Source organism: Pseudorasbora parva, chromosome 5, assembly GCF_024679245.1.
Source record: "Pseudorasbora parva isolate DD20220531a chromosome 5, ASM2467924v1, whole genome shotgun sequence".
Lineage (NCBI taxonomy): Eukaryota > Metazoa > Chordata > Actinopteri > Cypriniformes > Gobionidae > Pseudorasbora > Pseudorasbora parva.
Genome location: NC_090176.1, coordinates 8,281,931 through 8,305,653, shown reverse-complemented (window position 1 = coordinate 8,305,653; position 23,723 = coordinate 8,281,931). Strand labels below are relative to the sequence as shown.

At 38.3% G+C, this 23,723-nt stretch overlaps 1 protein-coding gene across 2 annotated transcripts in view; it reads right to left on the bottom strand.

The window, feature by feature from the left end:
- Nucleotides 1–23,723, bottom strand: part of gpr155a (G protein-coupled receptor 155a) — a 90,519-nt gene that overhangs the window by 9,495 nt on the left and 57,301 nt on the right. For both annotated transcript variants that reach the window (XM_067443153.1, XM_067443154.1), the window contains exons 8-14: nucleotides 22,844–22,928; nucleotides 12,648–12,738; nucleotides 8,062–8,263; nucleotides 4,332–4,415; nucleotides 3,849–3,988; nucleotides 2,631–2,726; nucleotides 2,480–2,544 (exon numbers count right to left, since the gene is read on the bottom strand). In XM_067443153.1, coding sequence (XP_067299254.1) covers nucleotides 2,480–2,544; nucleotides 2,631–2,726; nucleotides 3,849–3,988; nucleotides 4,332–4,415; nucleotides 8,062–8,263; nucleotides 12,648–12,738; nucleotides 22,844–22,928 — 763 coding nt within the window. The remainder of the gene's footprint in view (nucleotides 1–2,479; nucleotides 2,545–2,630; nucleotides 2,727–3,848; nucleotides 3,989–4,331; nucleotides 4,416–8,061; nucleotides 8,264–12,647; nucleotides 12,739–22,843; nucleotides 22,929–23,723) is intronic.

The window sequence follows — 23,723 nt, the reverse complement described above, 5'->3', positions numbered from 1 at the left end:
TCTAGAGAAAAACACACACTCCAGACACCATTAAAATGTATTTGCTTTCTTTTTGTGTATTTAACTTTCAAATGGATACGTAGGATACAAAGCTTAAAATAAAATCACATAACTTTGGCATAAAGTAGTATAACAGAGCGTAAATAACCACCAAAAGGAAAGGTATTAAAATGTTTTTTATTATAGTGTCATCACGAGGAAAGAAGTTTAACTTCAGCAGCTTCGGTAAGGTAACTTTCACAGGTTTCAAAAAGATCTAAAGGGACTTTGATACTAGCAATCTCATTTATAGGGCATCACTTTAAAATAATTCAATAACGTTAACGTTATATGTTTCTTTTAAAGCGTGTACAAGATGAAGACTTTACGCTCTCGGTAATTTTTTGGATTTCCACTTGAAGTAAATAATTTGTAAAACATGAAGCTCAAATATGTGAGATGTAGCTATAATTTCAAATGTTTGGCACACAAATTCACACTCAGCCTAAGCCATTGTGCCAGTGGTTGGTGGGTGTTGCCTCTAGGGACCACTGTAGCTCCATTAATAGAGACACGCACACACATTTGTTTCTGAGGTAATATTTAAAAGCTAAATACATTATAATACTTGCATTATTTGAGAAATTCCGCACAAGCTCTCGACGTAGGCGTGACCTGCGAGGAGCTGACCGACGTCTCCTCTGGATTGTGAGCTCGAACGATGTAAAAACACAGATAAAAGCGAAGCAGATCTGAAAACATCGCTGGCGAATGTGTGCATTTCGGTGGAATGGGCTCTTTAAATCTCCGCGCTGTCATGACGGCGTCTATCACGTGACAATTCCATCATGGCGCATGTAGTACGTCCGACTCCATTCATACTACCCGTATTCATACTATATAGAACGTACTTTTTTAACGGTCGCGAAGTACGTTCTAATTCAAATATAGTACCTACTCACATAGTACGCGATTTCGGACGCACCCCATCTCACTACAGGGGCTGTACAATAATTTAATAAAGCGACGAGAATAGTTTTTGTGCGCAAAATAAATTAAAATAATGACTATCCGCCAAGTTATTGTCTTCCGTGTAGTCTCTGTGAATATAGCGGTAGCGGCGCTCCTCCTCTTCCGGGTCATGTATTGAACGGCGGACCCGAGTCATATTCTCGCGCATGCGTCGAGTTCACGTCAATAACTTGGTGGATAAAGTCGTTATTTTGATTTTTGTGCACACAATAACTATTTTCGTCGCATTGTAAAATTATTGTACAGCCACTGTAGTGAGATGGACTTTGTATCGAAGTCTTTAGTGCCTTTATGGGTCTTGTGAGGGGGTCAGTGGGAATGTACTGAATGCCAATGGAGGCCTTTCTGAAACCTTTCTCAGCTTTCAACAAAAATATCTTCATTTGTGTTCTGAAGATGAACGAAGGACTAATGGGTGTCCAATGACATGAGGGTGAGTAATTAATGAAATAATTTTCATTATTGGGTGAACTAACCCTTTAAAAAAAAGTTGTGAAAATAAAGCAATCAATCAATAAATCCTCCTTTTGGAATGGGGATTCCAGACACAAAAAAACGGTATGCTTTCATAGGGTGCTTTCACACCTGCCTCATTTAGTTCGGTTGAATCGTACTAGAGTTCGTTTCCCTTTTTGGTGCGGTTCGTTTGGTCAGGTGTGAAAGCAGCAATCGCACTCGGGTGCGCACCAAACAAGCGTACCGAGACCTCCTTGAAGAGCTGGTCTCGGTACGTTTTCAAACGAACTCTGGAGCGGTTCGTTTGTGGTGAGAACGTGATCCGACCTCGTACAGAACCAACTGCAAAAGTACTGATCATTTTTGGACTAAACCAGCTGCCGTAGTTAGCTGCGCTGACATTGTGTGCATGACATTATTACCTGATAGATCGTTGGAAATATTTTCGGAAGATGGAAGCATGTCAAGAGTTAATAATTAATGCACGCCTCCTCTTGAAGTGACGAGTGATGCGCGCTCGCCGTCTGCAGTGCATTAGAGCGTTGTTTTCACGTCGCATCCGCGCTTCATTAGAGAAATGTTTTGTTTGCATACTGTGGTAAATACACACAGTGTAGTAGATTATGGCCAGGGACAAAACCAGCCCGCGCATTAGTCTCTCCATAGTGTTATTATAGTTTGCTGGCTTTGCCTCTTCTGTTGGAATTTTCCCACACGTAAATTCTGACCAATCGAAAAGCAGTTCAGGAAATACCCCATGGCCAATGAGTGATGTGGATGTTGTCATGTGACTGCGTTTTGGTTCGTTTCAACTGGTTCGGACCAAAGCAATCAATGTGGTGTGAAAAGGAACCAAAAAAGCTCAACAATGTATAATTGTTTGCCCTTGGTTCAGACCAAATGAACCGAACTAGAGATGTGAAAGCACCCATAGTGTCAAAACATCAAGTCAAATTTAATTCATCGTTTGAGCCCTTTAAAGCTCTGCAGGTTTTGCAAAAAGTTTAGTTACCTTTTTTTGAAAGGAGAGATGATCAAATGCTTGTCAAGGCCAAAAAATGCAAATGAAATGAGACCCTACAGAGGGAAGACAGAAAGAGACGCATGCTTCAGGAAAAGTGTAAGACGTCAGCACAACTCATGCGACAGGCTCACACACTCACCTGCCCGTAGTTGGCCACAACACAGAAGAACTGCAGCTCCAGATACAGCTGTCCTGGGTCTTTATTAAAGAGCCACCACAGACAGCTGGAGAGATTCTACCACACACACACACACACACACACACACACAATGAAAAGGGACTAGGCTCCAACTACTGTAAATAAGTCAAACCCCAACCAAAGACACTTATTTAAGTTAGTGGGTCTCATTCACTAACCACGGATGTGCCTAAAATCTGTGTATGAATATTTTCACAAACAAATTCATCAATAATAACTTTCAATCAAAAGTTTAATCTAAATTCATGATGCATTTGAAGCCAGGGGTGAAAACGTTTTTGAATTTGAAGATAAAGGTAAATTGTACTTAATTTGTCTTCCGGGAAACATGCAAGTATCTTCAGAGCAGTATATAAAAAAAATTGAGATTTAAACAAAATAAGAAAAATCCTCATCCTATTCAAAAGTTAGCTCAATGCGTCGTGTTTCCTTCTGGATCATCAATGAATGTTTGAACGTTTTTTTGTAATAGTTGTGTTTGAGTCTCTCAATCGTCCTCAGATCTCAGAATCACACAGTCACTGCTGGGAAGGGTTCAGATATGCAGAAGATGCCGGAAAACTGAAGCGTTTGCAGGAGCTGGAGGATTTGTCTGAAGAACGTTGGACAGTTAAACTGTTTAGGACAAACAAGAGACTCAAGAACAACCATCGCAAAACACACACACAGCCGTGGATCATCAGGGAACAACACACAGTGTTAAGAGTCAAGGGTACATAAACTTTTAAATGGGGTCATTTTTATAAATTCAGCTTTTTTCTATCTTGTGGACTATATGTAAACATATTTTATGTAAAATATCTAATTCAGGACAGCACTTAATATTTTTTTTTTTAAATTGAATATAAATATATTAAATATTAAATATTTGTTTATATTAGTTTTTTTTAACAGCCCAATCATACATACAGGGCTATAGAATGGTGCATAAAACAAATTCATAAGAAAGAAAAAAACTATAAATAATAAATCAGCTCCATATTGGATTCCAAGTGATCCCTAAGGGCATTCCTTTAGTAGTGTGCACTCGTGCAACGCAAGCAATGTCGTTCATCCGAGTGAACAGACAGAGGGAAGTTAGTGAAGGAAGGGGTTTTATCAGGGGTGTGTAGATGTTTTATACCCACTGCATGAATGAGAGTGAATGAGTGTACTCACAGCGAGGAGACTGACGGTCAGTAACAGACACACCAGCACGTGTCTGGTCGACTGTATATCCGTGTTCTGTCTTTCCGCCTCTTTCTGTTCCTCTTCAGCCAGCAAACAGCTTGCAGATGTGCATTGCTGTCTACATTGACCTGACGACAGCATTTAATAGTATGCATATTTCACATTTCTTCCCCTTTTAAAAGTGCATTCCATTCTTTTTTAACACATCATTCAGTTTTAATAAAAATGTTTGTTGCAGAAGTCATTAAAGGAATAGTTCATGCAATAATTACAACTTCGTCCATTTTATTAATAGTGTGGTATCATTGATTACAGATATTTCAACAGGTATTTAGAAAGAAACACTTCCTTATCTGTACATCTGCTGTGTGTCCTATTAAGCTCTAGCTCTAGCACTTCCTCAAAGCTAGCTCTGAACAATAAAGCAATTCCTTATCTATCTAGAGACAGGAACTGAAAGAAAGAGCAAACCTGTTTGCATGGATCCTTCCTCTTTGGCGCTTATGTCAGGCACGGTCTGCACAAGGTCACACGCACACTCGCACATCTGACACGCTGAAAAACACAAAGATTAGTCAACAGCCTCAGTCACAAGTCTGTCACAGTCTTTATCTTTCATATAGTCATAGAGGTTTCACATTCACTGCTTTTGTAAGCTCAAAATGGCATACTACCTACTATCTATTTTCATTCTCAGGAGTATGTATTCTGAAATTACTATAACTCTTTCTATGTTTATGGAATAACCAGATTTCTAAGATGTGCAGTGTACAACCAGAGCATAGTGTGTATGTGTGTGCATGTGAAATACTGAATCCCACAATTCAATTTTCTTGACATTTCCAGTGTGACAAACGCATTGGATACCAATTATGATTATGTTTTATCTCCTCCTTAACTCTAGTTCACACAAAATTGGATTAAAAATGCACAATACGTCTATTTATTTCTGAGATTATACCCAGACGTCTAATGGCGAACTGAATGACAATGAGATCATGTTTGAAAACATACTCCTGTTTGAAACATTTATTGCTGCATATGGCATACTATTTCATGATAAAATACAGTACTACATACAGTAGACCGAACAGGCATAACATTATGACGGGTGAGTGAGTAGAAGTGAATAACACTGATGATCTCTTCATCACGGCTCCTGTTAGTGGGTGGGATATATTAGGCAGCAAGTGAACAGTTTGTCCTCAAAGCTGATGTCAGAAGTAAGAAAAATGGGCAAGCGTAAGGATTTGAGCAAGTTTGATGACTGGGTCAGAGCATCTCCAAAACTGCAGCTCTTGTGGGCTGTTCCCGGTCTGCAGTGGTCAGTCTCTATCAAAAGTGCTCCAAGAGGAACAGTGGAGAACCGGCCACAGGGTCATGGGCGGCCAAGGCTCATTGATGCATGTGGGGAGCGAAGGCTGGCCCGTGTGGTCCGATCTAACAGACGAGCTACTGGAGCTCAAATTGCTAAAGTTAATACTGATTCTGATAGAAAGGTGTCAGAATACACAGAGCATCGAAGTTTGTTGCGTATGGGGAAGCATAGATACCATTCAGGGTGCCCATTCTGACCCCTGACCCCGCTGAAAGCACCAACAGTGGCACGTGAGCAGCAGAACTGGACCACGGAGCAATGGAAGAGGGTCTGGTCTGAGGAATCATGTTTTCTTTTACATCACGTGGATGGTCGGGTGCGTGTGCGTCACTTACCTGGGGAACACATGGCCCCAGGATGCACTATGGGAAGAAGGCGAGCCGGCGGAGGCAGTGTGATGCTTTGGGCAATGTTCTACTGGGAAACCTTGAGTCCTCCATCCATGTGGATGTTACTTTGACACGCTCCACCTACCTAAGCATTGTTGAGACCATGTTCACCCTTTCATGAGAACGGTATTCTGGTGGCTGTGGCTCTTCCAGCAGATAATGCTCCTGACACAAAGCACAAATGCTTCAGGAATGGTTTGAGGAGCACAACAACGGGTTTAAGGTGTTGACTCGGACAAAAAAATTCCCCAGATCTCAATCCACTCGAGCATCTGTGGGATGTGCTGAACAAACAAGTCTGATCCATGGAGGCCCCACCTGACAATTTACAGCACATTAAGGATCTGCTGCTAACATCTTGGTGCCACATACCACAGCACACCTTCAGGGGTCGAGTGGAGTCCATACCTCAACGGGTCAGGGCTGTTTGGGCAGCAAAATGGGGATCAACACAATATAAGGAAGAAGGTCATAATCTTATGCCTGATCAGTGTATAGTGACTATAGTATCATAATAACCAGTTTGGTTGTAAAAGGTAGGATGCATTTGCAGATTTGCACAAAATTTTGAATAAGCATGTATTGAATTAAAATAAAGTAACGAGAGGAACACCTGGCGTAACAAATTAAAAAGTACAGTTTTTTTATTTAAAAAATGCCCTGAAATTAAAGTAAAATGACCTACGTTACTACCCACCTCTGCATTAGATGTTGAATTTTGATATTAAACCCACTATTGTTTTATACCGAATTGTTCGTGACGTCATCGTCAGCTGGAGTGACTGTGATTACGCCCCGCTGAGTGGCAGAAAGACTGAGAGGCAGCATTGGTTTACAGCGCGAATGCAGCGAAAACACACAAAACCAGGCCCGGCGCCAGAAGGGGGGTAGGGGGAGGCTTGTCCACGGACCGCATAGTCATCGCCGTTCTGAGCTTGAGACGGACTTGATAATAGCGTGTAATTTTCTCACTCAAATCACTGCCAACTGCTGCAGCTTCTGCTTTTAGAGTGAAACGCTGCACATAACTGCTTGTCTAGGATATGTAATCCTCTGTAAGAATTCGTAATAATTGCATATTATCAGCGAAAAGGAGCTAGCAAAAGATCCAGTGTGTATCTGTATTTGCACTCGTCAAATGATTACATTTCCAATGTGTTTTCGCCTCGGTGAGTAATGTAGCCAATCACAGACATGTTTGTGGACTTCTACAACGGAATTGGCCAATCGCAGGTGTTTAATTTGGAATCACTCACCGCTCGAGCGTTTGTCCAGGCGCTGAGTTCAGTTAAACACGCGCAGCAATCCTCTGTAAGTGCAGACATTGTGAATATAAGAGATTCATTGTATACCAACGTCACTGCGGAACTTTGTCAGATTGCGTTTATTGAATCAGTGCCAGCTTTAGTGAATATAAAGTATATTACCACCACTACACGCTTCAAAACACTGACCCATTCACATATACATGCGGGATTAACTTGAAAAATTTGATGAATGACAGTTATAAACATTCTTGTCGAAATGAGGCTCCCAAAAATGTCAGGAAAACACGATTCCTGGCTGCATATCATTATCCATGGATCACTGAATCTTTGGTAAGTTGTGAGGATCGTTTGCTCTACTCGTGTTTTCCTCCATTAACTCTTCTGCCACTCAGCCCCGGCTGAGGGGGCGTATTACGGCGGGAAAGTGACGTCGATGCATTCCCTCTATAGTCTAGACCAGGGCTAATCAGGGCTAAGAGTTTATCTCCAAGGCTAATCAAACACACCTGAACATGCTAACCAATGTCTTTAGGATCTTCACAGGTGAAAATCACAGGAGGGTGTGTTTGATCAGGGTTGGAGCTAAACTCTGCAGCGCATTGGCCCTCCAGGGCAAGATTTGGATAACCCTGGTCTATACCATGGGTGGCGAACCTTCAGTCCTGGAGAGCCACAGTGCTGCAGAGTTTTTCTTCAACCCAAATCAAACACACCTGAACAAGCTAATGAAAGTCTGAAGGGTTACTGGGCAACTACAGGCAGGTGAGTTTTATCATGGCTGGAGCTGAACTCTGCAGGACCGGAGTTTGCTACACCAGGTCAATACAGTATTTAAAGCAATTACATCAGCAGTAACTGTAATTAAATGACAAAAAAATTAGTTATCCTTTACTTTACCTTTTTAAGAGAAATGTAATTCAATGGCAGTCATTAGATTACTTAATTAATTACACCCAACATTGATAGCACATTTTATAACAACATTTATTGGAAGAGAAAGTCTTTGCGTGTGACGTGTGTACACCCCGCTGCCCCCTTTAAAAGGTACCGCCTACTTTTCCACACCCCGTTTTGGAGTTCTCCCATCTGTAGCTATATCTACTCGACTTTTTCACGAATCTGGCCCCATGGTTTACCAATTAATGGAGGGTTTGTCAGTGTCATACCTGTGTTGATGCTGCCTATAGCACAGGGCTCCTCAGCAGAGCTCTGTGTGTTTGAGTCGTAGGGAAGGCTGGCATCCTCCTCGCTGTCAGAGCCCGATCCATGCTCAAGGGTGTGATAGTCTCGTGTTCGTCGGCTGAGGAGTGCGAGAGCGATTCCACACAGCATGATACTCACGGACAGCACCACAGACGTGCACATTACCTACAACAACACAAACAACCGCAAAAGCGTTACGGCAATATTTCAGGACCTGTAGGGAAATTGTAGTCAGTTAGTTTAAGTATAGGCCTATTTTCCTATATGGAATACTAGATAACCATTGCTGGGGTAACGCATTACAAGTAACTCGAGTTGCGTAATCAGATTACTTTTTCCAAGTAACTGGTAAAGTAATGCATTACTAAATACGAGCTACTTTTTCAAATAAGTAACAACTTTTTTTTCTTCAATGCATTAACTGACAGCTATGTATTGACTGAAATATATCTTGTAAATGACAAATATACTTCATGCATTTAATTTCATTTTATTAATCAATGTCTTTGCTGCTGATCTAAGATCCACTTCAGCCACACTAATAAGCAAAAATGACTAAATAAACTGTTATTGCAGAAGCATGTTGAAATATCTTCTGCTTTTTTTACTGTGCCCTCTAATGTACAGGCGTGAATTTGCATTTATTTGAGCCTGAGGCTAATTAATTTCACATTTGGTGTGAAAGGGCCTTTACATTTGCCAAAAATATTTTTAAAAATTGTTATTAAAAAACAAACAAGTAAGCCCACAAAAAGTAACACGAAAGTAATGTACTGCATTACTTTCCATAAGAACGGAGAAGAGTCTTAGTCTATATTTGCCATCTAGTTGTAGCCAGTATACGTTTGAAATATCCTGTGCAGCACTTCATCTTTACATCAAGAGATTTTAGCCAAATTTATTCAACAACAAGAAACACTGAGCACCACAATAAACTTTATAACGTGTAAGCTGATGAAAACGTAACCCGATGCATTTACTGCCTCAGATGCGGCCGTTCTAATGACGGACAAAACGCAATTTCAATCAAAAACCTTGCAACTCCAATTGATCTTGATTTTCATAAAATGTTAATATTACAATGACACATGTAAATGTCTGACCATAATACAACAATACCACCTTTGACAACACAGTGTTTAATTTAAAAGGGTAATGAATTGAAAAAAAATCTATTTTTCATTTAGCCTTTGATATATAAAAGTTAATCGTGATTTTAAAATATCCTGTACGTTTCAGAGCTGAAAACATTCTTGTTTGTCAAATAAAAGCTTTTATTGACACCAGGCCCAACAAACGCTCTATCTCAGAATATGCCAGGCTGTGACGTCAGTGTGTGAACCGCGCCTGATTCTGTAGCCCACCAATTTGTGCATGGCATGTTATTGATAAAAGACATAGACCTAGGTGGAGCTAAACCAGATCGAACTGCCAAGCAATAAACATTCAGCATAAGCTTAATTCGGATTCCAATGAATGAATGGATGACCTTTATTTTTAATGTAGATTCAAATCATTCTGGTTGCCCTTTTTGCACACGCTTTCAAAACAATTCCTCACGTGAAATGACGGTGGAGCGAAGCTCATTATAATATGCAAAGCTTATCCAGTCATAACAGTGGGCGTTCCACGAGAGAGGCTCAAAGCCAGTGTAGAAAATAGCCTATTACTTATTCATTATGATATTTTTTAATTTAAAAACCACGCGAACGTCATAAGTTGACCTGAACAACAGTATTTTTTTATTTTTTTAAATGACCCCTTTAAAAAAAATTGCCCGACAGCAACGATATATAAATGTGTTTTATCATCACCAACAACATCATATAGCTACTTATATGACCTTAGTGTGTTCCTACCTGACTTAAGTTTCATCTTAAATGTAAGTACTACTTTTAATACAATATTCCATTTGAAGCAATGCATGTTTGTGCCATTTTAGTGCTTACTGGGGTGCTGTGGGATTTTTTTAATCAAAACTTTTTTAATCAAAACATTGACCAACACAAACCTGCTCTAAAGTCAATAGGGCAGTATTTTAGTGTTATTTAAAGGGCATAATTTAGTAATATGCGCCTACAGACGAGTGCACAACGCACAGACCAGTGACGATGATGAAAAATATTATCAACGGCCACTTTTTCTGTGACTAACACGAGACGTTGACAAGCTAAACTAATATCTGATGATGAAAACTATGATGAAATGTATGCCTTTTCTTTGTTAACGAGACGAGATGGGACTAGAATGTTATTTGAGGAATATCGGACACAGGTACGGGCAGTCAAGGCTACCAAAACTAGCAAGCGTTCTAGTGTAGACTCATCTGGAAATGATCGCGCAAAGAACAATCTCTTCGATATATATAAAAATGTCAACTATTCTAAAAAAAATAGTATTAAAAAAATAAAAAAAGGAAAAAGTTAAAAGAAAGAGCAGAGACCGAGTAAAATCCCCAGCCAACAGGTAATTTTACTAAAGTTGCTGATAGAGTGGAAGTTGTGGCACTGCAAAGTTGATGGACACATAAGGCAGATAAAAACACACTGTCATCGTCCCAACCAATTTTAGGTTAGTTTGATTATAAACTTGATGGATGTATATTGCTTTTTATGTTTGAACAAACTTTAGCCTTTATATAAGGCATGGGCGATAGCCCGGTTGAAATATTTTTAAATCGTGTTGCGCCATCATCATGTAAGCTTATCATTTAAACACTCTTTAAATCATTGTTTTTAAACCATTCAGACACATTAAGCAGCGAGGGAGAATTAATTTAGGTAAATGCACGTTAAATTAAGCCTGACATACACACCTTACAGTACAGCGCCTGACTAAACTTGAGTTATATTTCGTGCCTTGTGCTTGAACGTTCAAATACACATAGTATACCAAAAAAAGTGTCCTCGTAAACAGTCATTTGTGTCTTAAATAAACGTCAACAGTTTAAGATAAAGCGTATGTAGTAGTAGCTACATATCAGATCCTGGTAGGCTATTAATGAGGTCTTAAAGGTATAGTTCCTCCCAAAATGAAAAATCTATCATCATTTACTCACCCTTCAGTGGTAAAGGATGTTTAGCAGCTACTACTAAGAGTGCAATGTCAATACAGTCTGATTTAAATTTCGCATAAGCTTATTTGAATTGGTCTAAATAGAGAACAATTATAATGACCATTTTTGTCTAAAAACTATATATAAAAAAGCTACCAAACATAATGTTGCTAACGGCATTTCGACTAAAAGTAATGACTTAAACTTGAAAAAAAAATGCAATGACTATTCATCGACTAAAATTGGACAAAAACTATGAAAGACAAAATGATTAAAGCCGGGTGCACACTGTGCGATTTTCCCCACGATTTGGCCGTCTGGGACAAATTTAGCAAATCCTAAAAGATTCCTCAGATCCTAGGCTAAAATCTGACGTCTTTGGTCGTTAGTTTGACATGTTCACCGGCAGCCGATTAATGAGCGCTGCGATCAAATTTGACCTCAGACGAAATTCTGGCAGTGTCAGGAGATTTGGCACACAATCCTGCAGTGTGACTTCTCCTACGACGACAGTCAAATATCTCGGTTTTTCAAGACAAACTATGACCAAAACGAGAGCTAGAGATTTATTTGTAGCCAGCATTTCAGTCCCGCGTGTAATGCAGCTCACTGTCACTGAACGCGTCATTCATTGATGATATAAAACTCCGGGTGAGTTTTCTTGCGCGCGTCCGTTTTTAGCGCGCCTTAACTATCGTGCAGTCTGACATTAATGACAACTGAGATCTTACAGTGTGACATGGCTTACATCGGCGATCATGTTCGTACAGTCTGACAAGGGACATTCGCAAAGGATTTTGAAAAATCGCACAGTGTGCAGGACCCATAAAATGGGACTAAGACTAATAAGCATTTTCGTCTGAAGACGAAGACTAAATCAAAAATGGCTGTCAAAATTAACACTGGTACGTACACAGTTTATTACACACACAGGGACGTGCAGCAGCAGCACACAAATGTTTAAATAGTAAAAATAAAAGGATTCCTCTCTGGAGAAGCATTTAGTCTTTCCACAAAGCCTGCCATGTAGGCTAAAAAGCGAATCAGCAATGGTGCGAGAGCAACTGGCTTTTAAAGGGAATGGGAGATGAGACTCTGATTGGTGTATTGCACCTCGCACCAGGCCTTTTTCTTCCGTCGTTAAACTAGCAAAAGTGGATTCGGACGCACCCTAAGTGCACTTGCGCCGTGTGCTTTAGACCATGTGCTCAGATCATTAAAAAAGGGGCTTTTATGTGGCCTTGATGATGGACATGATCAGAGGCAAACTTTCGTGTTTTATTCTGCTGTTTCCATTCTGAACATTTGAACTTGAGAAGACAGTATCTCGATATCATGCATTAGTAATGCATCATTCCTAAAGAAATCAATGCTGACTATATTACCTGAACAAACAGATCAGACTTGCAAAGTACAGACAGTCAGTCCTAAAGATGGCATTTTTAAAACTGTGGATTGTGCACAATATGAACAATGCTTTCATCAGATTTGTACCTGTGTCTTTCCATAAAAGAAAGCGGAGTCAATGGTGTCTGGCATTCTTTCCCCTGACAGAAGGAGGACACTCACAGCCAGGACAGGTAAACTGAGAGAGACAACGAGAGAGAACAGAAGACATCAGTGCCTTTAGATCAAAAAGATTCGATTTCAGTTGTCTAATACCGCGTAACATGTCCCTGCACACTTCATCAGCAGCCTTTGTTTCCTGAAGTATTTGTCTTATTCTTTTAGAAAGTCTTAATTAAAGGATGCCAGAGAAGACTTTACAGAGTGCTGGACTCTTGCATTGTCAATTCAATGACCAAAAATTGATGGAAATAACATTTATTTCCATTAAGAGGTGCATTGATTTTTTTTATGGTCAAGATCTTGTATTGCCAATGCAAGAGTCCAGAGCGTAAAGTCTCCTCCAGCACATCCCACAGACTTTCAAGGAATTTAAGACTCAGAGATGCCAATTCATGTGTGAAAATTATTCTTCATGCTCTCTCGCAACCATTCTTTCATAGTTTGAGCTGATGAATCTTGACATTCCTGACAATCTTCCCCACGATGTGTCTTCCTACATGGTTGTTTAAGACATGAAAAGCTACACACTCCATCGATTAGGGTTAGAAGAACTGTTGCAAGATATATAACATGTTAGAAACATCACAATCACTGCAATAATGATCTGCAATGCCTCATAGGAGCGTGAGGTCACTGCTGAGCTCTTATGCTGCTGTTTTCCTTTCTTTTATCATGGATACACTCTTAATAATAAAGGTTGCAAGGGGAACTGAAAGGTTCACTGAAAGCTTCCTCAAAACTAAAAATCGAGTGTTCATCGGAGTGGTCTAAAACCCTAGGACTTTTGTCATACTTGAACCACGATTAAACACAAACATTTTTGACTGGATTTGAGGAGTTTTGTGGTTGAAATTTAAAAAAGTATCAAATCCTTTTTTTTTTTTTTTTTTATTTAGTTCTTTTTGGTCAACAATCAAAATTCCAGTTGCAATCATTTTACACAAAATAGCACTAGTCATATGGGTACATACATACAATACTGCATATGCATGCACACATACATAACCATAAAATAAATACATTTTTATTAAATTACATTTTTTTTTAAACAAAATAAAAAATAAAATAAAGTTTACACTCTTATTGACCAAAGGTGTAGGCTGAAGCTAAAGCTTATTATGCCTACCCTTAACTCCACACAAGCTGCACTAATTGACATTAATTTAATACATCAAATATAAGATATTATCAATGTGTGTTTGGAAGAACATACATCGTTATTATTATATTGTTCATATTTATTATTATTATTATTACTATTATTATTATTACCATTATCATTTCCATTACCACTACCGTCAGTCATCATTGCCATCATCATTTGTTATATTTTTTCATAACTAGTCCTTTATAAATTATTTTAAACTGTATTAATGAATTAGCCTTTTTTAGTTCATCAGGGAAGCTATTCCACACCTGAACACCTTTATTTGATGGGCAGTTTCTTCTTAAATTGGTTCTACAATATGGTATATCAAACACATATGTCCCTCTAAGAGCATAATTACTGTCTCTCAAATTAAACATAGCTTGCAAGGACTGTGGGAGTAAGTGTTGCCTTGCCTTAAACACCAATATAGTAGTATACAAATCTACCATATCATAGAATTTTAATGTTTTCAGCTCAGTAAACAAAGAATTTGTTGGGGTATTATATGGAGAATGTGTGATTATTCTTATGGCTTTTTTTTGTAATAGAAAAACTGGAGTAGTTCTAGATGTATATGTATTTCCCCAGATTTCTATTCCATATGTTAAATATGGAGTGATGAGAGTACTGTACAATATATATAATGCACTTTTATTCAAAATATATTGCAATTTATATAAAATTGCAATTGTTTTTGATATTTTCTTTTGAACATTTTGTATATGATATGTCCATGCCATTTTATGATCTATAATCACTCCTAAAAACTTAATGTAATTAACTCTTTCTAATATATTATTATCAATTTTAAGTTTAATATCATTTTCTATAATTTTATTACTAAATACCATGAATTTTGTTTTAGATAAATTTAAAGATAATTTATTTGAATCAAACCAACTCTTTAGTTTGTACAGTTCTCTCTCCACTACCATTACCAACTCTTCCAGATTTGGACCTGAGCAAAAAACACTGGTATCGTCAGCAAACAAGATATAATTGAGTACATCAGACACCTTACAAATCTCATTAATATAAAGCAAAAATAACTTGGGTCCCAACACCGAGCCTTGTGGAACTCCACAACTTATTCTCTGCAATTTAGACTCTACACCATTTATATGCACATACTGAAGTCTATCTGTCAAATAATTTTCAACCCACGAATGTGCTATCCCCCTGAAACCATACTTTTGCAATTTATGTAATAAGATATTGTGATCTATTGTGTCGAAGGCTTTTTGTAAATCTAAAAAAATTCCAACAGTGTACTGTTTTTTATTTATTGCTTGTGTAATATGTTCAACTAAATTAATAACTGCCATTGTTGTGGACCTCTGTGCTCTAAAACCAAATTGTTGTTCTGTTAAAATATTATTTAATTCTATATAATTGTCCAGCCTTTTCACAAATAATTTTTCTAATATTTTAGAAAATTGGGAAAGCAAAGAAATGGGTCTATAATTAGAAAACAAATGCCTGTCACCATCTTTGTGCAGTGGGAGAACTTTGGCTATTTTCATTTCATTTGGAAATATACCAGTTTTAAATGACTGGTTGCAAATAAAAGTAAATGGCTGAACAATGTCATACATTATTTTCTTAACTATACACATATCCAACCCATTTTTATCTACCGATTTTTTTCCTTTGCAATCTCTCACAATTTGTAATATTTCATTTTCATTAGTTGGGCTTAAAAAAAATGAGTTTGAGCTCTTATGTATAGAATCAATACTTATAGATTTAATTTGTGGATCCACTATTTTATTTGCTAATTTATAACCAATTTTAACAAAATAATCATTAAACTCATTTACGATTTCATTAATATCATTTATAATTTTATTATCTTTGATAAAATGATTCGGATACTCACCCTTATATTTTCTTTTATGTATTACACTATTTAACACTTTCCATGTTCCTTGTATATTTTGTTTATGTTCAATCAATAATTTTGTAAAATATTCTTTTTTACTGTTTCTAATTATATTTACTAATCTATTCTTATATTCTTTGTATTTATTTTCAGCATTTGTTGTTCTACATTTCAAAAATTTTCGATACAATATATTTTTCTTCTTACATGCTTTTATAATGCCATTAGTAAACCAAGGTTTCTGAATTTTACTATTAACTATAATTGATTTAAGTGGACAGCATTTATCATAAATTTTTAATATTTTTTCCAGGAAAATATCATAAGCCTCATTTGGGTTTTCATAACCATAAACCTCATCCCAATTTTGCCTGCTCAATTCCTCTTTAAAGACTTCTATTGCTTCTGGTGTTCTATGTCTCACAATTCTAGACTCATATGTTGACCTGGAATTTTCTTTAAATACATTTTGGAAAACTGCAAAAACTGGTAGATGGTCACTAATATCGGTTATTAAAAGCCCTGCATCTAATTGATCCATTTCATTAGTGAAAATATTATCTATTAATGTTGCTGATGATGTTGTTATCCTACTTGGTTTTACTATAACTGGAAACAATGTAATATTATAGAAGGTGTTAATAAAATCTGTGGTCCCTTTATGCTCTCCCGGATTAAGCAGGTTAACATTAAAGTCCCCACAGACAATATAAGTCCTGTTTCCACTTTGACTTTGATACAAATCTGATATAAATTCATTGAAGGTTTCAAGCGGCGAACCAGGAGTCCTATACATACAGCTAACAGTTACATTTTTTCGTTTTTCAATTTTAACTTCAACAGTCACACATTCCAAGACATTATCAATTGATGTTGACATAGAATTCACTAGATTACATTGCAAATTAGAATCCACATAAATAGCAACTCCACCTCCTTTTTTGTCTTCCCTATTCATTACAAACAGTTCATATCCATCCAGCTCTACATGTGATACCTTATCCTTATCTAACCATGTTTCAGAAACAGCCACTATATTGAACTTTGGGAAACTATTTAAATAGTCTTTTATTTTAACAAAATTTTTCCATAGACTTCTACTATTGAAGTGTATTACAGAAAAAGATTGTTTCATATTAACTTTACTATTAAATTGTTCTTCTGTATAATATTCACAATTTGGTTCATTATAAAGATAGGTTTCTGGATCAATTTCTCTCTCAATATCATACTTATTAGGTCTAATAAATTTACAATTATTAAAATTATGCAAGTCAAACAATATATCGGATGTGTCAAATAAATCTATGTCATCAACTTCATGAATGTCTAAATTAGAATTTATATCATTTTCAGGGTCTGTACAACTCATTACTAATATTCAGACCTAATCCTTCGTACCCCATCACCACAGTCAAAATAACGAACATAAGAAAATAGATCAATGAAATGACTACAAGAATTTTTTTTTAAATAAAAAACAAAACCAAGCAAATAAACATTTTGCTGATAAATATCCAATATATTTACACTATATGAGAGATGAGCGTTGGTCTTTAAGTCATTAAACAGACTATTCTTAACGAAAATCTTATATCCAAGTTTATAGGCATTTCTTTTAACACAAAAAGCATTCTTAGAGATAATCAACTTAACACTAGTTAAAGTAATCTTAGTGTAACACAATTTATTTAGCAATGTCCCCATAATGTTCATTTAAACTTTTCCAGATCGACGATTTCCCTTACCGAAATCACTCTTGCTTCTTCTGGCGTTCCATTTAATCGAATCATCACATGACCATTTCTACTCCACGTTGCTTGAATTTTGTTTTGCTTTCGTAAACTCCGTGCTTGTCTCGCAATATCAGCGTTCTTTTTGGTAAGGTGTTCATTGATGTATACCCCAGTCCCTTTAAGCTTCCGGGCATGGCGCAGTAGTTCAACTTTGTTTCTTCTGCTCACAAAACGAACTATAATTGCTGGTTTGGCAGTGCGGTTCTTTCTAGGAAGTACGTGACAAGCCGATATATCCTCCGTTTTAATGCTGATGCTCTTACTTGCGAGGTATGTTACAACCTGCCGCTCGAGTGTTTGTAGCTCCTCCACCGGTGCGTTCTCGCCCTCATTCATTTCGCCGGTACTAGCGGCCGTAGCTCTCGCATAAGTTTGATGTTTTGTTTCCAGTCCATTGATGATTACTTCCTCCGAACGCATGTATTGCTCTAAGTCATCGACTCTTCTCTCCAGTGCGCAGATGACCTTATCCTTCTCTTTCAGGATTTCCTTCAGCTCATTGACTTCAATCAGCAGGCTTACTATTTGAGCTTGCTGTTCACCCACATTAGAAAGCTTTTCTGTTATGGATTCCAGCGATTTTTTTATATCATCCAGCTCTTCCTCGACATAATTACTTGCTTTCTTAGGTGGCATGTCTGCTTCGTTTAATATCTCATTATAATTCACTTTAACTCTGTTAATTCAACTCCGACGTGTGCGTGCGTGCATTCGTGCAAATCCTTCCCTCACGGGTCAATTTGACCCCCATAGGAATGAATGAAATGAGAAGAACGCTTCAGTACACATAGAAAAACCTACAAATTCCCAAATTTCAAACTAAAAATAATTTTATAATGTCAACATGTGTATCTGAATCATAGACTGTAAAAAAATATGGCTGTAGTGTCCAGGGCCGGCGCGTGCCTATAGGCGAACTAGGCAGCCGCCTAGGGCGGCGGCTCAGCCAGGGCGGCAAGAGAGAGAGAGTGTGTAACTGTGTAAGCGAGAGAGAGAATTAAAAAAAATATGTATTTGTTAGTTTTACATTAGGTAGGTTACAATTATGGCACTTATATCAACAACATTTTTCCCACTCCATTAGTATAAATTTAAAAATAAAAATTTCCGCCCGGCCGCGCCCCCACCTCACTTAGAGCGGCATCGATTAGTATATGCGTGCAAAATACGCTCGACTGTGCCATCCGTTCCGTGGAAGAGCGCTTTTCGCTGCTTCGAGACCATGGGCGCGTATTTGGGTTTTTATATGACATCGCATCTCTCAAAGAAAGGGAGAATAGCCTACAATAGTTCTTCAGGATTGCTTAAGACTGGAAAAGGCCCTGACTCATGGAGACTCACGGGATGTTGATAGGCATAAATAGTTTGAAGAGCTGACTGCTTTGGGTAGACGCCTGGTTGCTCGATCTAAACCACTGGATGCGCTTAAATTCATCTATGAAAAAGGGATGGAATAAATTTTTCTGAGCCCGATCTCACGAAAATGCATAGCCTATAAATAGTTTGCAATCTCGTGGAATGTATAGGCCAAAATGAGTTTTGGCATGCATATGGTAGGCTACGTGGTTTTTCGCGTGCATATGATACGCACTTTATGGCGTATTATACATATGAACCGTATTATTAGGGTTATGGCGTATTATACATACGCATAAAGTGCGTATCATATGCACGCAAAAAAGATTTTACACTCTTAGTATTTATACGCATGACCATGAGATTGTGTTGATTTTTCCCAATGTTTTTATAGCATTGAGAGTGCTTCTCACTCTCCCCGTCACTGTGAGCTCAGTTTCTCAAAGCTTAAACTGATTAAAAATTATCTCCGACGTACAATGACACAAGACAGACTCAATGGACTAGCAACAATTGCAATTGAGCACGAACTAGCTGAAAAAGTTAAACTCGAGGACGCAATCAAAGCCCTTTGCCGCTGCGAAAGCCCGACGAGCACGCTTCTGAAATGTAGGCTATTATGTGAATGTGTGTTTGTGTGTATCAGTCAAGAAAAAAATCGAAACCTCCAATGAGCTAAATATTTGTTTGCATATTGCATATGTTTAGAGATGTTCTGCTGGTGGAAACAACAGGAGACCATAATAGCTAACGCGACTGTCAAGATATGGCTCGCACAGTGTTCAGAGCATAAGTTCAGAGTCCGCGCCAGCAGCAGCAGCAGCGCGCGTTTCTTGTAAGCGTGGCGTTTATGTTGCGTGTCATCCGTGGGGCGTCTGCTGCTATTAATGTACAGGGAAGCCCTATACTTCATGTTAAATATAAATATATTGCCGATTGATACAGCAAAGACAACGCCGGCAGCCGGCCCCTATACCATATCCATGGTATTGACGGCAAAAGGCTACAGAATATTTCGTTCTGTATTGACTGGTTTAATATTTCAAAATCGATAATTATATTGTTTTTTATTATTACAATTCGGCCTATATCTGCATTTATGTACAGACTTTCAAACATGAAAATGTCATTTTTATTAATATGTATTTGTGTCAAAATTGCATATACACATCTTTTCCTATTATATTTCGCCTGGAAACGCTTCCAACATGCTCGCGTGTCGCGTGAAAATAGGCGTAGGCCTATCTTCTATTTGAAGCATGCACGTATTTTCCGCGCGGCTCGGACCGACGTAGGCAGTATGCAAGCTCTAACCGGTTTGGGAGCCGAAATAAAAACGGACACGCCACGCAGCCGAGATGCTCACGACACGCTTGCAGTGTGTCCCCGGCGTTATGGCCTTTTCACAACTGGTTCCTTCATTAGTTATTTATAACAGATGTATTTATCTGATTGCGAAATGACTAAATTATCGCGCGCTTAGGTCGCGCTCTCTCTAATGTGGTCTTTGAATTTGAAATGAGCTGCTGAATAAAATGCATCTAATCTTATGCTTTCGTTGCTGTAAACTCCGTTAAATGAGCATACCACGGGAATTGAAGATCGGATTTATATTCATTTTGCGTAGGTGTAAGGTAGGCTATAAGACAACCTGCATGTTCTTTTTTTATTTTTATTTGTTTAGCTCCGTTTGCGAGAGCCGCGAGCAGAATCAGCCTGCCTCAGCTCGTCAAAATGCCTTTTATTGTGGTGCTAATAGTAGGCGAAATTAACTAACATTGTGATGCTTGAAGTGTTTTATGGATTTTATTATAGGCAAGACAAGCCAAGAGTTGATTTGAGAGACTAAATCGATTAAATATGCGGTTAACTCACTGTCGGCCGCTGGCCGCTTGGTCGTCACTTAAAAAAAATAAAACTTTAATTTAACAAACAAAAAAATGCTCTAAACATTTTTCTAAATTAACTTAATAAAGAAACGAAACGAAATATATCTACTTTGACATTAAAAACAAAACAGAACTATTTTAATGGCTGCAACAAAGTAAAAAAAAAAAAAAAAAAAAAAAAAAAAACCGGCCTCCATGGAGTCGGACTCGGGCCGAGAATTTTGATAAGCCTAGATTTGAGGCCGTGCAGGGCTCTAGTTTTATTCTGTACACTGTCTATTATAAAACAGAAATGATATGCAGCTGTAGCACTGTGTACTTTTTTCACGTTGCAGAATGAAAAATAAAATCTGAAAACATGCCTGCACGTTTTTATTTTAGTGTCATTTTATAGATAAAGAACATATTAATTTGTATGTACATGCATCTTAAGGATACCTAATTGTGAGTGTGAGGTGGGGGGCGGCACGATCGTGCTCTGCCTAGAGCGGCGTTTGAGCTAGCACCGGCCCTGGTAGTGTCCGTGAGGTCACCCATAGGATTGCGATAAGCCGTTCTGAATCTTAAAGTAGAGACGAGCTGGCCGTTGCCATCTTGTGAGCGAGTCATCGCGTGTCACTCCCGGATAACAGAAAATGGGCAAAAAGGCGGGATGTGCGCGGAGCTGAGGTGACGCAAAAACTATAGACGGCAGATAAATGGCTATCCACTTGTAACCATGCCCTTAATTATGCAGAACTTTAAGGCTTTATATAACGTAAACGAATGAGCTATAAAAAAAATCACCCCCCTCAGAGTTGTCATGAAGATCAAAATTAGCCTTATAAGCCAAAACCACAATTTGTACCAGGCTGTAAACATGTTTTTCTCTGCTGTAAAGTTGAGAATTTTAACATGGGGCTCAATGAGATTCTGCTCCCTTCTGGAGCCTGCCTCTAGTGGCCAGTTAAGGAACTACAGTTTACATTACTTCCGTATTGGCTTCAAGAGAGATTGTGGGAGGTTGCAGCTTGATCTGAATCATAGACCGTAAAAAAATATGGACGACTCGACATCATCCGTTTCCGCTTGGCAGATTTGAAGCTTTCAGGCGCCCTTGCACGGCGCGGACATCTTGGGACCGAGTCTGCGCAGTAGCGATTTCGGGACCGGAGTTGCGCAGTAGAGCGCAGGAAGTAGAGCAGGAAGTACAGTCGCGATATCAAAAGCCCGCCCACACTCTCGCAGATGCAGAACAATTAATAATGTTGGTGTGAAATAAACAGTTATGGAAATATAGAAATTAAAGCTAAAGCTCTAATCTGCTCCCAAAAATTTCGAAAAAAGTCCGTTAGTGCCTCAGTGACAACTTCACTCAGAGAAGCCGTCAGTCTCAGCTGTCAATCATGACGTCACACCCCCCGTTTTTATAGCATCAAATAACTAACTCAAAGTAAACTTATTTTTAAAACGAACACTTGAAATGAAATCATCGTGATGATAACTGCCTTCAGTGACATAAACTAACTTTGGGGAAACATTTTTGAAGTGTAATTTTATTATTTAGTTTGCCTCGCGTCCATTAGAAAACACAGAGGGGCGGCTATACTGGGACCGGTCACCGGGGGGCGATCGAGGCGCGAAAGCTTCAGTAAATGAGAGGGAGACTGCAGTCTTGATCTGAATGCATTAAGAAGAGAAACTGACTTTAGGACCCAGCGGAACAGCTCATCTGCTCCATATTAGAGCTATAAGGCCATCTAGTGGCAAGAGTCATGAAATATCATGTTATATTTTCATTCATTTTTCCACAAGAGGTCGACAAAGACACCCAATGTAAAATATTCTGAGCGGAATTAAAAGGGTTATGCATGAAATTGAGTGAAATTAATGAAGGAAAATAATGTAAAGAATGTGCTTAAATTACTATTTATTTATAAAATATTATTTAAAAAGTAAAGAAAAAAAATCTAAATAGAAAAAAAAAAAGATTCAGGTTCAGAAGGTTCAGAAGTATAACACACACTCAGTACTGGTCATGATGTAAAGGTGTGGACTGCGGCACTCACCCCCACCCAGCGATCACAGCGAGTCCCGGCCTGAAGTTCACCTCCTCGCTTCTCCTCATGAGGAGCAAAGACAGAGCGATCAGACCTTCAACACACAAAACAAACCACTCAAACACTTTAAACCCAAGCTCAATAGTCTGTTACTTTGACAAACATACTTTATTTGTCAAAATTAACGCGTTAACGCATGCAATTTATTTTTTCTTTCAGTTTAACTCGTTGAAATATTTAATGCAATTAATGCAGCATCGTTTTTCCCCATCAACCAGTGGCCATTTTGTTGAGTATGCTCGCAAGCATTGAATGTAAAGAGTTGTGAGAAAATAGGATGTGTCAGATCCGCGTGATGTGCGGCAGCTCTTAAAGTGACAGCAGCATAATAAACCCTCTGCCGTCTGTCATAATGATAATCAAACAACAAAAGACAACGAGAAAATCACTCGCTGCTTTTGACTGATTAACTTTTATAAGGATTAATATATATTTAATTTATAATTTATGCAGTGAAGACTGTGAAGTGTTTGGTAACTTATTCATATTCAATGTCTGTAATACCTGTTGGACCTAGCTAAAAATCTTAAAGCACTGTTTACAAGGTTACATGGGTCACAAACAAAAACAAATCTGTGGCCTGTTGCACAAAGCTGGTTTCAGTTGTTACCCAGGTAAGTTTAAGATTAGTTTGAGCAAACTCTGGCTTTTCGGGCTTAAATCGGCAGCTGACGATGTGTACAGTAAAATGTGAATGTGTACAGTGTACAGTAGTGACCCTACCCAAGCCAATGCACCCCAGAGACCGGCCCTGCCCGACTCAGCTTGCAGCTGCAGGCACTCATTTAAACGGATGCTAAGCAATGTAAGTGTTTTAACTTCTCAAATT